The sequence below is a fragment of the Mirounga angustirostris genome, unplaced genomic scaffold (genome assembly GCF_029215605.1).
Source record: "Mirounga angustirostris isolate CCGP_5_RB_7025 unplaced genomic scaffold, mMirAng1.0.hap1 SCAF_5, whole genome shotgun sequence".
In the NCBI taxonomy this organism is placed as follows: Eukaryota; Metazoa; Chordata; class Mammalia; order Carnivora; family Phocidae; genus Mirounga; species Mirounga angustirostris.
Genome location: NW_026991713.1, coordinates 174,274,923 through 174,290,906, shown reverse-complemented (window position 1 = coordinate 174,290,906; position 15,984 = coordinate 174,274,923). Strand labels below are relative to the sequence as shown.

Below are 15,984 nucleotides of genomic sequence, written 5' to 3'. Positions count from 1 at the left end.
AGGGATTATTTTAATTTGGTGCTTGTCTAGTTTTTCTAGTTATCAGATTAAGACAAGTGAGTTATTTAACATCCACTAGGACTTCAGATCAAAATAGATTCAAGTCTTTAGCTAGAGAGTAGCAGAGACCAGGGAAATGTAGATGACAAGCTTTGTTCTAGATAAAGTATGAGACCCAACTGTGGAAGACCGGGACTGGGAGAGGTCTTGTTCAAGGAAGTATGACTCACACATTCTCGTCTGAAGGCCCAGACAGAGACAGACAGGACCAGGGACGTTTACCAAGACATTGAGCTCCGAGCTGCTCATGAGCTGGACCAGCCTGGGCAGGACCCCTGTGTTGACCACTTGGCCGATGCGCTCATTGGAGCCATCAGTGAGGTAGGACAGGGCCCAGCAGGTGTCCGAGAGAACCTCGCTGTCTTGGTGCTGCAGGAGGTGGGATAGGACGGGCAACATCTGCTTCACGGCTTTCACAGAAGGGTAAGGGTTCTTGTTTCGGCACAAGTTGGACAAGGTCCACGTGATGTTCCGCAGAAACGTGATCTGTAATGAGACTGCTTCCAGCAACGGGTGCAAAGGAGGAAAAATGCCAATGGCCTGTGTCTTTGCCATCCCTGATCAATATTATTAACCAGCATGAAGCAAAGCGTTTGAGCTTCATGCAGAATCTGTTCTCGATAGTGATGCATACTAGGCAGACCAAATGTTAGGTGGAGGTTTCCTTGTATTCTTCAAAAATCCACCCCCGCCCCTTGACTCAGCTGATGACCAATTCATTTTTCACTGACAAAACAAATGTCAAGCAGGAGTTACTTGGTCTGCCCACCAGCCAGTCACCCTACCAACATGTGGTAACCACATTCCTGATCTTTGTTGCAGGGTCAGTCCTCCTACCCCGCATCTGGACCCCATTTTTGCCTTTGAAGATTCTATCCCCACGATCACCTCTCCCCCCGATCCCTCCCACACTCTGGGACCCTCCACCTCTCTAGCCATCATCCTGCTTCTATTTTTCCAGAGTCCACCCTCAAGGATGCATCTCTATTCACTGTCTACCTTGCAGCTTTGCATTTGTTCTTCCACTCCTTCTAGTCTGATTTCTGCCCCTACTTCTTTGCATTGAGTGATGAAATCGGCTTCTTCCAAGCCACCAAATCCAACAGCTGCCTTTTCAGTCCTAAAGTTACTGCCCCTCTTGGCAGTCTTTAGTACCCCCCTTGGAAAAGCTCTTCTTGGCACCTATGACACCAAACCTGCATTTCTCTTGCCAAACGGGCTGTTTCTTCTCAGTCTTTTGGGCAGACTCTGCCTGAGTTCTGATTGTCAGAGCCCTCGAGACTTGGTCCCAGGCTCTACTCTAGGTCAGGGGTTGGCAGACTTTTTCTGCAGAAGGCCAGAGAATAAACACGTCCAGCTTTATGGGCCATAGGGTCTCTGTTGCAACTAGTCCTCTCTGCCCTTGTAACATTACAAAAGCCACAGACAGCATGGGTATAAAGAAATGGTGATGGCTGTGCTCCAGTAAAACTTTATTTACAAAAGCAAGCAGCTGGCCCCTGCTCTAGTTGATCCTGCCTAGCTGGATGACGAATGCACGCACAATCAATCATCTGGACTGCATTATCCATCCACCTGACGTTGCTGCAATGGTGCCTCTTACTTGCTTCAACTTAACATGTATAACCAGCGCTCAGATTCCTTCTTCCCTCCATCTTCCCCATTTCTCTAGGAGGACAGTCATCTAAACAACCTAACCGGAAACCAAGGGCATTCTTGCTTCTTCCACTCCCCCGTGTCCAGCATGGCAGCATCCCAGCTCGCTCCGCTCTCACTGTACAAGCAGCCAGAAGGGTCTTCCCAAAAGATCAGATCACTTCACCTCCTGCTTGCCTCTGCCAGCAGGTGGATGTCTAAGTCCTTCATCCTACTTGTCATCTCGCTCTGCTCTCTCCTTGCAAACTCCTCAATCATGCCAGCCTCTTACTGGTCCCACCATGTCAGGTCTTCTCCCACCTTGAGGGATGGGTATTCCCTGGGCTTTTTGAAGGGCTACCTTCCCTTCATTTTTGTTTGGGGCAAATATAGAACCAACATTTTCCCAAGGGGGTTCCCTGTTGTTGCCACATCAATCAACTTTGACTCTAAGCTTCGAACCTAGACCTGGTACCTAGGAACAGAACTGGTGACCCATTAACTGTCTGTGCCCCACCTACTTTTGCAGGATTGTAAGCTTAGAAAAACTTTAATGGACCTCTTCCAATGCCCCCTGAAGAAAAACTAGCACTGTTGCCCTTGGGGCCAAATGAGGATCCATCTCTGCCCAATGTGATATTCAGTCCTAGGCCTTGCTTATAATTGCTGTCCTAAGGGGCAAGGCAGCAACTGTATGACCTAGCATTAACTTGAACGTACTCCCCCAATTTCAGAAACTTGTTACCTAGCTAGTTCTTCTACTTTAAAAATACTTACTGGTACGGTTGATGAAACGAGGGCCACCAGATGTGGAATGGCATTGCTCGAGATAACGAGGTCTCTGAATTCTGGGCCATCACCTACAAATAGTTAAGAATGTGACATTCGGGGGACACCTGGGTGGCTCAGTCAGTTAAGTGTCTGCCTTCGGCTCAGGTCATGATCCCAGAGTCCTGGGATGGAGCCCCGCATCGGGCTCCCAGATCAGCAGGGAGTCTGCTTCTCCCTCTGCCCTTCACCCCACTCATGTTCTCTCGCTCGCTCCCTTTCTCTCAAATAAATAAAGTCTTTAAAAATTAAAAAAAAAAAAAAGAATGTGAGATTCGAACAGGGAGCAAAGAGAATCCTGGACTAAGTGACTAATTTTTTAAAACCCTGTGCAAGGGGTGAGAAGCCAAAACACATTCCTGGGCTGGACAAGTACATAGTATAGCCATGAACTAGATCCTGGGTCTCCATGATGTCAGTTGGGTAGATAGATCAAACATGAAAGGCAGACACCACATAGCAGAGACCATTATAAGCAATCTGTGGACACCTAAAGGAGCAGAGGCCATTATAAGCAATCTGTGGACACCTAAAGGAGCAGAGACCATTATAAGCAATCTGTGGACACCTAAAGGAGCTAGCCAATGGGCCCGGAAAGTGCCCTCAAGACTCGAGATGCTGGTGGCACTTCACAACACAGTTCTCGGGAAGATGAATTTGGCTATTGCAGGCCAAATGGTCTTTCCAGGAGACTCTGGCATGGGGTGGAAACTTCCAAATGCAACTCAGAATCTAGCCTGGGAGATGAGTCAATGCTAGCCACCTGCTATCTGCTTCTCAGGCGAAAATACCGATTTGAGACCTTAGCAGTCTACGTTTATAATTCTTCAACCATGAAGGCAAGGCGTAGGTTACTTTACACCACCCAATTTTGCCTGTTCCTTACTGAACCAAGCAAAATGAGAGACAAAGTCTATATAATAGGCGCTTCCTTTACTGGAAGCATTTAACAAGCAGACTTATTTTATATTCTGTGTTTGCTAATCCCAGTATCTGAAGTCCTTGGAGGCCTAATCATACTGTTTGTTTCTGCTGACTCAGTCATGGTGGGTTGTTGATTCTCTGAACTTGAAACTGCTAATATTTGGCTGATCTTACTTTGTCAAAATCCTGAGGGGCCCAATTGAGTTCATATCCCCCCAAGAGCATCGTATTTATATTCAGCCAGGAATCCTGGAGCTTCCAACCCTGCAGCATTAACTCCTCATTTATGCTTTCCTGGACCATGCAGGGAATACAGCATCAAGCCCCGAATTCACAAGGCCATTTTGGGACTGCGTTTACAGGGGAGACCTTTACCCCACACTGAGCACACACTTTTCTGGTATGTTCCCTTGGCGACTTTCACTGGAGGTAGAATTCTTTCAGGCTCCTGGGTGATGCAAGGGTCTGTCCTAAATACTGCACGAGTCAAAGACTTGTCTTTTGTTCCCAAAGCCATTAAGACCTGAGGCTGCAGGACCCTGGTATTGACAGATGTCACCAGGCAGCCTGTAGCTTCGGGACACACTGCATCATCTGGCCGCCACTTTCATTATTGGCCTCTGAAATTGACTCTGGATTTTGGAAAAGCCTGGCGTACTCTTCCCAGTGTTTCTAGATATTTATACTGAGAATATTGAATCTTTATCTACCCAAAGAACTCGCATAGCATGCCAGACACCTGACCCACTGGTTTCAGCGCCCCCGCCACCTCCACCCCAGGGGAGAGTCTCACCTGCTATATTACCAAGAGCCCACACTGCCTGTTCACACACAGTCATGTGGGGGGAAGACAGGAGCTCAACCAAAGGTGGGATGGCCCCACCTTCCACAACGGCTTGAGTCTGCTCTGAAGTCCCGGAAGCAATGTTGGTCAGAGCCCAAGCTGCCTCGAACTGCAAGCAGGGGTGAGGTGACAACTTCAGGAACTCCACCAGCCTGGGAATGAGCCCTGCTTCAACAATCAGTTTTAGAGGAGGGTTCCTTTCCTGGGACAGCATTTTCCTTTGCAATGAAAGAGGGAAAAAAATTATAAACACACACACACATACACAAGTCATGTGAAGCTGATATTAAGAACCTTCTTTATAAATGTTCTTGGCATTCCTAGCTATCAGATGAGACTAACATGTGGGCCAGAGCTACTTAATATCCTAAAATCCAGTCTATAGCACTTTGCAGTGACAAAGCAACATTTTTCCCTTTAGGTATTATCTATGAGTTGAGATTCCTATAGAGGCCAATTTAAATTAAGCAATTCATCTCTGACAACACTTGCATATCTTAAGTTGTTCTCAAGGATGATGTAGAGGAACGATTTAGTCTCACTTTTGAATGGACTTGCCTCTTATATTGTGTGGGCATTTTGCCATTGCTACAAAACCAAATAGGCCACTGGAGCTCATTTCTAGCTAGGAACCTATAAACCGCAGAAGTCTGTTTGGCGGTACCTGGCTTCCTGGGTGGCCTGGAAACATAGGTCTGGATCTGAGGCATTCACGCCATTGATTATTTCTTGCAGGGTGAGGCTGACCTGCAAAGAGAGACACATTTAAGTCAGAGTCTCTGCCCACAGGAACCATAAAGGTCATCTAGTCCAGCCATCTATCTGATTAGAACAGGCTGGCTTGGACAATATGTCCTAATCTGCACATTGGTCTACCTTAGGGGAGAGAAGAATACTTGGTGGTCTTATAGGTCTCATGAATCTGTGGGACACTCCCCATGCTCTGGGGAAGGGGTAATTCCTATCATCACTTGGATCCCCACCACCTTTTCAACCCCTGCAATAAGAACATGTTAGTGATGACCAGCAAAAATGGCAGAGTAAGGACCTCCAAAAATTCTCTCCTCCATAAAAACAAGAAAACCAACACAAGTAGATCAACCTTCCGAACTCTAGAAATTGACCAAAGGCTTGTAGCAATTTGTTTTCTTTGAGCCAAAAAGAGATTGTTCAGGAAAAACACCTAATCTCAGGAAGAAGAATTCTAGGAAACAAAATGCATCAATGTATGAACAGGATTATACATCATGACCAACTGGGATTTAATCCAGGAAGGCAAGGGCAGTTCAACATATGAACATCAGCATAGTAGGTCATATTAATAGGATATAGGGGGAAAAGGAGACAATCATCTCAGAAAATGCAAAATTCAGGCACACTTCCATGATAATAAACATTCAGCAATCTGGAAATAAAAGCCACCTTCCTCAACCTGATAAAGCCATCTAATAAAACCCCACACAGCTAGCACCATACTTAACAGTAAAAGATGGAAAGTTTCCCCCCTAAGGTCAGGAACAAGACAAGGACGTCCACTCTTGTTGCTTTTATTCAACATTGTATTGGAAGTTCTAGACAGACTAATTAGGTAAGAAGAAAAAAAAGTCATCCAGATTGGAAAAAGAAAGTTATTTCTATTTGCAAAATTCAATAACTTGTATATGGGAGATCCTAAGGAATCCCCCCCCACACACAAATAGAGGCTCAGCTAGGCTTCAGGATTAACATATGAAAATCACTTGTATTTCTATATACTAGCAATAAACAATCCAAAGTTGAAATTAAGAAAACAATTTTATTTTCGATGACATCAAAAAGAATAAAATACTTGGGAATAAATTTAACAAAAGTACATGACTTATATGCTGAAACTATAAAAGAAATTAGAGGGGATCTAATAAATTTAAAAAATTCCCATGATCATGAATTGGAAGACTTAACGTTGTCAAGATGGCAATACTCTTATAAATTGATCTATAGATACAGTGTAATCTCCATTAAAATCTGAGCTGTCTTTATAGAAGAAACTGACGAGTTGGTTCTAAATTTTATATGGAAATGTAAGAGATCCCAAATAGCCAAAATAATCTTGGAAAGAAAAAAAAAAAAGAACTAAGTTGGAAAGCACTTCCCAATTTCAAAACCTACTACAAAGCTACAGCAATCAAGTCTGTGTTGTGCTAACATAGGATACACATATTGATCAATGGAAGAGAATCCAGAGTCCACAAACTCTCACATTTACGATCAATTGATGTTAGACAAGGGTTTTAAGGCTATTCAATGGGGAGAGGATGGCCTTATGATGCTGGGACAACAAGGTATCCACATGCAGGACAATGAAGTTGTCACACCCTACTCACACCATTTACAAAAATTTACTCAAAATGGATCAAAGGTCTAGACATGAGAGCTAAAACCATAAAACTCTTAGAAGGAAACAGACATAAATCTTTGTGACCTTGAGCAGTCAATGGATTCTTAAATATGATGTCTAAATCACAAGCAACCAAAGACAAAAGTGGACAAATTGAACAGTTTCAAAATTTAAAACTTCTGTTCTCCAAGGATTCCACCAAGAAAGTAAGAAGACAATCCACAGAAGAAGAAGAAATATCTGCAAATCATATCTGGTAAGGGTCTCGTCTCCAGAATAGACAGAATAAAGAACTCTTACAACTCAATGGTAGAAGGACAAATTACTCAAGTTTAAAAATGAGCAAAGGGTTTGAATAGACATTTCTCCAAAAAGATCTACAAATAGCCAATAAGCACATCAAAAAGTGATCATCATCAGTTGTTAGGAAAACATGTCAGAATTGTAACAATATGGCCCTTTGTACCCACTGGATAGCTACAATCCGAAAACAGACAAGTGTTGGCAAGAATGTCAGAATGTACAATGGTGCAGCTACTTTGGGAAATAGTTTGGCTACCTATTTGTTTCCTATTGTTACTGTAAAAATCACCACAAATTTAGTGGCTTCCAACAACACATTCTTTCACAGTTCTGGAGGTCAGAAATTCATCATCAGCTTCACTGGACTAACGGCAGGGCTGGCCCCTCCTGGAGGCTCTTAAGGAAGAATCTGTCTCCTTCCCTTGTTCAGCTTCTAGTGGGGCCACCTGCCTTCCTTGGCTTGTGATCCCCTCCCTCCATCTTCAAAGCACAACATGCTAATCTCTGCTTCTGTGGCCCTATCACCTTCTGCTCTAACTTGTCCTTCATCCTTATTATAAGGACCAATGTGATTACACCAGACCCATCCAGCTAATCCAGAATAATCTCCCCATCTCAAGATCCTTAACTTAATCACACCTACAAAGTCCCCTTTGTCATACAAGGTAACATTTACAGGCTCTGGGGGTTGGGAGATGGAGCTATTTGGGGGGAAGGGGCACTATTCAGTTTACCACAAGCAGTTCCTCAAAGAGTTAAATGGGATAATCATAGGACCCAGCAATTCTACTCCTAGGTATGCTCAAGAGAATTGAAAATATGTCCACACAAATACTTGGGCACAAAGCAGCATTATTCATAATAGCCAAAAAGTGGAAACACAAGTCCACCAACTAATGAATGGATAAACAAAATGTGGTATATCCATACAATGAAGTATTTTTTTAAGATTTTATTTATTTATTTGAGAGAGAGAGAGAACACGAGAGGGGGAGGGTCAGAGGGAGAAGCAGACTCCCCAGTGAGCAGGGAGTCCGATGTGAGACTCGATCTTGGGATTCCAGAATCACGACCTGAGCCGAAGGCAGTCGCTTAACCAACTGAGCCACTCGGGTGCCCCCATACAATGAAGTATTAATCAGCTATAAAAGGAATGAAGTACCAACACATGTTACAACATGGACAAACCTTGAAAACATTATACTGAGAAAAAAAATAAACCACACAAGGCAACTTGGAGAACGTGTACAGCTATTCTGTTTGAGGACCCCTACTGTGTCATCAGGCCCACTTGCCCAGATTGAACTCATCTCTGCCCCATAAGAGTCCTAATCCCAGCAGGGTGCAATGATGCACGTGGATGGCTAAGGTGGGACATAGATGGTGACAGATCATAAAAGGCATGTAGATACAAGTCTATTGGAGTCAAAGAAGAGAAACTCCCCTATCAGGTCATTCCAGAAAGGATTTGCAAAAACAGTGTTGGCCTGCAAATCAACCCAGAACTTGCACTTAGGGAAGTTGGGGTGGATGGGGAATGGAAGATAGAGGACAGCATTCGGGTCCCAGGCAAGACTTTGTATGTTGAGTGACTGGATGCTTCTAACAGAGAGAGAACATTCGTAACCCCTCATTTCCTGTTTCTGGCCGAGTGGTGGTAAGTGAATTTCCATTAGAAGCAGCATCTTGTGTACCCCACCCTGCTCAGAAAACAGATCCCAAACTCACAGCCACAAACCTAATGCCCTTTAGCTTTCCGAAACCACCAGCTCAGCTCTAACCATGATCTCTCCACCCCTTTCCTCAAAGACTCTCAATTAGAACTTGCAAGTTCTGAATCTATTAAAACATTTTCAAGCCAGAGAAACTTGCTAAGGACGTGTTTCTCACACACACAACTCTCCTGAACACCACATTGCCAATGTACCCCTTTGGTTAGTTGTCCAGAAGCTGGGTCAGGGGAGAAATTGGTGATATTTCTTCTCTTTAAGGCCTGCTCATCTTTCTTGGCCTTCCGGAGCTCCAGGCTGACTGCCATCCGCTGTTGCCGCCTCATCTGGTGAGGAAAAGAAAGAATTGGAGCCCTTAGAGCAGGGAAGTCAGGTTTTCACCACATTTAGCTTTTAGAACACTCATCAAAGCATCAGATTTCACTCTTACAGATGCAACAGGCTGGAAGAGTTAAGATCACACAGCAAATAGTCTCAGCATGGTTTACTTCTTCTGCTTTCTCCTACTATACCACATCCACGAAAATAGTCAAACTTCTTCCCAAAGTGAAGGAAGCCTATCTACAGTCTTGGCAGGCCAGGAGTCTCTCAGCTGCAGAGCCATCTGAGCAAAGCATCCCATTGCCCCGAGTCTGAGCCCATCTTCCTCAGTGCTGATTGGTCCCTGAAGAGCAGGTCAGGGCTTCCCAACTTTGGGGATCCAGGCACGGCTGGGGACTATGAAGTCCATGAAGACATGCTCCACATGACCCTGACCATTTCCACCATTAGGGATCAGTCTACAGGTCATTCAAGCCTTGATCCCGTCCCAGGAGTCTTACTTGGATGCCAGACTGAGGGAGATTAAAATTAAAAACAAAACAAAACATACCCTTTTTTTCTTGGATCAAAAGAAACTCATAGACTTTAGTAGCATCGAGAATCCTGGGGGAAATGATCTATTCTTTAGATTAGATCTCTATTTTGCTATATTTGCTTTGTCATCCCCATCTTCTGATCCTCCACTCCATTTTTTTTTTTTTTTAGACAAGGAGTGCTCATGTGCGTGAGCATGCATGCACGTGAGCAGGGGAAGGGCAGAAGGGTAGGGAGAGAGAGAATCTTAAGCAGGCCCCAGCCCCAGTGTGGAGCCACCAGGGCTCAATCTCTCCACCCTGAGATCACGTCCTGAGCCGAAATCAAGAGTTGGATGCTAAACCAACTGCACCACCCAGCCACCCCTGCTCCACCCCATTTTTTATGCATTTCAACCATGAGATTTTCACTACACTGCTCCTCCATAGAGTGAAGTGGTGGCTGGGTACTCACAGACGCATCTTTGCCTCGGTACTTAAATTTTCTCAGCCTCTCTTCGGGAGCATCTAAAGTCGGCATATTGACTGGAAGCAGTAAACCACCTGCCGGTAAGACAGTTATCAAGAGAGTCAGTGCTCAGTGTGCGGGTTCCTATGCCACAGCCATCCTTGCTCTAAGCCCTGGAAGGGCTCACAGTGGATGGGAGAGCAGCTTCCATAGGCATTCCCACGCTGGCTCAACAGGGAACGAGCACCATGGGAACCAGAGGCTAGCCCTGGGCTGCAGGAGGGAGGGATACCTCTTGGAGTCAGTTCCGCTTGAACTGGGCCTTTAATGGCTAGGGTAGGTTGGAAGGAAAGCCCAGAACCCTCTCATGTGGCTGTATCCTAGGAGTTCTGTACAAAGCGTATGCGCAGGATGGTGGCGCCCAACCAGGACAGGAAGATGGCCTCTTCTCCCACACCCAGTCCACCAACCCTCGGGTCACGATGGTCTCAAGCATGATACGCTCCTTCTAATTCTGTGGTTGATTACCTCGACCCCGGACCAGGCCACCATCATCTTCCAGCTACTCTATGGCAACCGCCTTCCACCTGTTCTCCCCGCTTCTACCATTGCTGTATTCCAATCTGTTCTCCACACAGAGGCCACGTGATCTCTTAAAGATAATTTTCTCTGCTTTAAACTCTCTAGTGGCTGCCTGCTGAGTTCAGAAGAAAACTCAGACTCTCTATGATGCCCACCCTGTGTGAGCTGGCCCCAGCCTGCTTCACCAAGAGCAACACTTTGAATTTCCATCTAAGAATCTAAGTATCATCCCAGTCGGTTTTTATATTCTCCAGAGCTTTTACCACCACCTAAAATCTTGTTTGTGCATCTTCCTTCCCTTTGCCCCAATGACAATGGGGTCATGTGTGTCTTATGTATAATTCCTCAGCCCTTTCACGATGCATGACATAGAGTAAGTAGGCACTCAAGTATTTGTTGGATGAGGATGGTAGGTAATAGGTCACAAAGGGAGCTGGTCCCTAATTAGAGGAGGTTATTCAAATCAGGCCACATTTTAACTTTCTACAAGGCAGTGGGGAATGACGTTTCTTACAAGGGTGCAATGAGTATCCATCTGTTTCCAAGTACACGGGATGAGCCAAACTACACTGCAGAGAAAAGAAAACTGGATAAAGATGACCAGAGTCTATTGACTCTATTCTTGAATGTAGAACAGCTGGGATTAATTTCGGGAGGAAAGACTAATTTAGACACATCAATTTGGATGGGACAGTGTAGACAAGTAGGAGAATTCCAGAAGCAGAGAGCCAAGACTGAGGTCTTGAGAAGAGAGATGAACTCTGTGAGATGACTGAACAAGAACTCAATCTTGGTGATGTTCCCTACTAGGGCCCAAAAGAACAAAGAACCAGCAAGGGACAAGGAAAAAGAAGGGAATTTGAGTCAGAACAAAAGAAGGATAGTGTCCAAGGCACTGTTGGTAACAGCAGCTAACGGGCCGGGCACAAGTCCCTAAACAAAGTGCCACCAGCCACCCACAGCTGGATAGAGCCAATGGGCTGAGCCTCAGAGCAGAGGCATAAGCAGCTCAGGACTGAGAGTAACCATGTCCTATACTTTCATCTACCTTTAAGTAACCTCAAAATCTGCTCTATAAGGAAGAAGAGTAGCTTTGGGGGACCAAAAAGTAAATCAGAACACTCCTTAAAAATTTTTTTTTTTAAAGTAGGCTCCGCACCGCACCCAACATCAGGCTTGAACTCACAACCCTGAGATCAAGGGTCACACGCTCTACTGAATGAGCCAGCCAGCTGTCCCCAGGCCATCCTTTAAAACACCAGCTCAAAAGAGTTTTCTAGTTGCTATAATAACCAGGGTCAAGAGAGTTATCAGCTGGAAACGGAGATTTAGTTTGGAGCGAGGAGCTATACCCTACATCTCCAAGAGATAAGGCTCATGGCATTTTCTAAATCTGGAGTTGAGTAGTATTAAGGGCCCGGTTCAGGGAGTAACGGGCAAAACACATTTATCACATGCCAGGAATGCTGCACACTTGGGATTAAATGAAGCAATGTTAATAGTAAGGTAGAGATGGGGCGCCTGACTCTTGATTTCAGCTCAGGTCATGATATTGAGGTCATGGTATCAAGCCCCGCTTTGGGCTTTGTGCTCAGTGGGGAGTCTGTTTAGGACTCTCTCCCTCCCCCCACTTGCACACACTCTCAGGCGTGCGCTCTCCAAAATAAATAAAATTAAAAAAAAAAATAGTAAGGTAGAGATAGCCCCATTTTGCAGATGGGGAAACCATCTCAGAGGTCGCTTCCCTCGGAAGCCCAGAGTGCCCACAGCTGTCAGGCATCAGCATCAGGACTACAGCCTAGATCGGACTCCTGCGTCCATGCTTTGGATCACTAAGCTTTGCAGCCAACAGTCTGTAAGTAGTTCTGATGAGGAAAACAAGTCACCCTCATGGGTGGCGCTTAACACATGGAGGAGATGTTGGAAATAGGAAAGCACAGGTCTCCGGCAAGGGAGGCCACCTCTGAAATACTCCGCTAATGCATTGCCACTTCACTGCTGTCTCACTCACTGTTCGCGGCCCCACCAGCTCGGTCCACAAGACCCTCTGAATGTGCCTCAGAACGAGGCCAGTTTGGTACAAGGGGATGAAATGCTTTGGTTTCTGGCGAGACCCAAGACAGTGCCTGGCTCCAGGACTATTCCATGAGAACCATTCATCTTTCAGCCACAGCCCAGAACAAATGGCCATTAAGGAACCTTGGAAGTAGGTCCAGAGGTTCAGATGAGCGCTACCTTCCTTCAAATATCAAGGGGAAGGCCAGTATGGCACAAGCAGAAAAAGCTCAACTTCAGAGGGAACAGTGTCCTCCTCCTCTCCCCACCCACCCCCCTGGGGGGCATCTTGAAGGAACAGTTTGAAAGTCACAGATGTAGCCAAACCATTCATTTGGGGACAATCTGAAGAACGAATTCTTCTGGCTTTCACAGGTTTCTCTAGTCACAGCTCAGAGTGTGCTTCCTTCCCTCACATTGCTGTTTGCAGCATCCAGGAGAACCACCACCCTGCCACCCTTCACCAGTGACATCAAGAGCCAAGCTGGAGGCTTTGAGTTAGGTACAAGATCAAAGTCAGAACCTTTCGTCATCAGTTCCCAGAGTCTGAGATCCAAAGAAAGCCAAACTGGTTATTTGGGCAAAGAGCACCAACTTAGGGGCATTATTTACACGCACCCCCGGCTCAAGCAGCTCTGCAGCTCCCCGCACACTAGGAGACTCTACCCTGGGAGAGTCAGGTGGCAGAGGCCCCACCAAGGGTCCCTGGCCATGCTCATGGTCTTCCAGGCTCCCAAGCGGCTCCTGACCTTTCATTCTTTTTGACTGAAGAGAAACTAGGGACTCCTAAGTCTTGTTCATGGCACTGAGTCACTTTCTCTGGTTGGAGCATTACAGGCCATTTTTAAAATACTTCTTCTAGATCTAGCCAAGCTTTGAGTGTTAGCATCTTTCAAGAACTGAGAACTATTTTAAATTAAGATCGAGATCATCCAAGAGTTGGCTTCTAGAAAGGCGCATTTCTCTGATTTTACATTAACACTCATGGTATAGACAATTTAATACCTCAGAAATGTATTGAGCATTAACTCCCATAACCTACCCTCCTCCAAGTTAGCCTTTAAAAACTCACACCCACCCTGGGGGGCTAATTCTGGAAGAGGAGTTTCATAGACACGGTTTGGCCACACATTTCTCCACTTGCCTGTACTGTGGATTTTTTTTTTTTTTTAAGATTTATTTAAGTAATCTCTACGCCCAATATGGGGCTCAAACTCACGATCAGGAGATCAGAGTCACATGCTCTACCCACTGAGCTAGCCAGGTGCCCCAACTTGGGACATCTTTTGATGTCAGAATGCTCAGATCTGGGGTACCTAGGTGGCTCAGTCATTAAGCATCTGCCTTTCGGCTCAGGTAATGATCCCAGGGTCCTGGGATCAAGCCCCACGTTGGGCTCCCTGCTCAGCGGGAAGCCTGCTTCTTCCTCTGCCTCTCCCCCTGCTTGTGTTCCCTTTCTTGCTGTGTCTCTCTGTCAAATAAATAAAATCTTAAAAAAAAAAGAATGCTCAGATCTACAGCACTAACAGCCACTTCTTCAAACCAAGTGGGATATAAGTTAAAACTACACATGGGGTTGGAGTGAGGGTCATTCCCTGGGAAGACCCACTGACCTCAGCCCCAGTGACGGGTCAGCAAGCAGGCATGAGTACAGGGATGAAGCAACAGTCATGGGAGTGTGCAGGCCTGGGGGGGCGGGGGTGCCATGAGGGCAGGGACCCCACCTTGGTATTCACGGGGCTTTACCAACATGGACAAGACGTGTCCAGACCCGAAGTTTGATGGAGGGAGACATACAGTCAGGCGTCCCTCCAAGGCTCACATTGGCCCAGAGGGGAGGCAGAGGTCACAGCAAGAAAGGACGCAGGACCCCAGGCCCTCTTCCCAGGGATCCTACCTCAGGGCTTGGGAATGCTCTGGGAGGGGGCAGAATCAGCCGGGGACGATTCCCACGGGTGAACATGTCCTGGGGGATATTTCAGGGAAAGGAAAGACAGGTAAAGGCGCAGACACACAGATTTATAGGCTGCTGTATGGTCAGGCTCCCCATACCCTGCCAGCCCCCATCTGGGCTCTGCTGAGTAAACAGACATGCAGCAATCGCCACATCCTCCTTACCCACCCAGAAAACAAGCCAAGTGCCACTTCGCGCAGTTTCGTTAAACCGAGACCGAGTTCAACAAGGAGAGACCCAGCCTGGGCTGGAAGCCGTCCCTCTGAGGAGGCCACTGGCTTTTGCCAGGGGGGGTGTTGCCAAGACTGCAGCAGCCTCACCCAATCCCCAGGCAAGAGCTAGGTGTCTCGTCTATACCCAGACAGAGGAATCCGGGAGGGCACGGCCACATTGGGAGCTCCCGGCACCCACCCTCTCACCACTCACCTGGAAGACAGCCACAGCCTCCAGCCCCCTGGCCGGCCTTAAATGCCCTCAGAAGGCAGCAGGTGTTTTGGGCATTTGACCCCTCCCCCCAGGGTTGGTCTCTGACCGAAGTCAATGGATCTTAGCTCTGGGTGCACATTGGAAGCACCTGGGGAGCTCTGAGCAGCCGGCCACCTGGGCCCCAGCCCTGAGGCTGATTGAGTTGGTCTAGGGGGAGGCCCTGATCTCCAGGTGCTTCTCATGTCCGGATGAGGCAGAGACAGCCTCAGAGCTGCCATGGACCTTCAGCCTCTGCAGCTGCAGCCTCCCTCCGGGAAGGGGTTTGCATGCTGGGAGTTTAAGGTTTCTGGGATCTGGCTAGATTGGCCTCCCCCTAAAATTGGAGTATTAGGGTTGATGCTGCCGTGGAATAGTTAGCAAGTGTTTATTCCCAAGGCAGGCAGGGAGATTGGGTGCTGGTGAGAATGGGTTGGCTTCGTATCAAATTGGAAATTGGAACAAGCTTTCACATGTTATTCAACTGGGGTGCCTCGGTGGCTCAGGCGGCCGAGCATCCAACTCTTGATCTCAGGGTTGTGAGTTCAAGTCCTACATTGGGTATGGAGCCTAGTTTAAAAAAAAATGTTAAAGGGCATATGCTTCTAGAAATTTTGGGGTGCGTGGCTGGCTCAGTCAGTGGAGAATGTGACTCTTGATCTCAGGCTTGCAGGTTTGAGCTCCACATTAAATGTAGAGATTATTTTAAAATAAAATCTTTTAAAAAAAATCCAAATATTTACCGAGTCCTCACTGTGTGCCAGGCCCGGACATGCAACAGTGAATATGATGAGTGGGAGCAGGACCACAATTGGGACAACACAAGGCAAGGGAGGTCAGGGAGGGTTTCCGGGAGGAGGTGATGTCAGAACCAAGTCCTCAGGAAAAGCAGAAATTAGCAGGTGAAAAACTGTGAGAAAAAATGCTC

The 15,984-nt window shown here is 46.5% G+C and overlaps 1 protein-coding gene across 9 annotated transcripts in view; it reads right to left on the bottom strand.

The window, feature by feature from the left end:
- The window catches only part of KPNA7 (karyopherin subunit alpha 7), a 52,612-nt gene that overhangs the window by 27,063 nt on the left and 9,565 nt on the right, over nucleotides 1–15,984 (bottom strand). For 3 of the 9 annotated variants that reach the window (XR_010412024.1, XM_064593296.1, XM_045875797.3), the window contains exons 1-7: nucleotides 10,741–11,071; nucleotides 10,010–10,098; nucleotides 8,899–9,027; nucleotides 4,956–5,038; nucleotides 4,241–4,509; nucleotides 2,473–2,555; nucleotides 283–546 (exon numbers count right to left, since the gene is read on the bottom strand). Coding sequence is in view for 8 of the 9 variants with exons in the window: in XM_064593296.1 (XP_064449366.1) it covers nucleotides 283–546; nucleotides 2,473–2,555; nucleotides 4,241–4,509; nucleotides 4,956–5,038; nucleotides 8,899–9,027; nucleotides 10,010–10,098; nucleotides 10,741–10,795 (972 nt within the window). In the remaining variant the exon portion in view is untranslated. Of the gene's footprint in view, nucleotides 1–230; nucleotides 547–2,472; nucleotides 2,556–4,240; nucleotides 4,510–4,955; nucleotides 5,039–8,898; nucleotides 9,028–10,009; nucleotides 10,099–10,531; nucleotides 11,075–15,984 lie in introns of those variants that run through there. The other 6 variants (XM_045875792.3, XM_045875794.3, XM_064593292.1 and 3 more) reach the window with 5 other exon arrangements.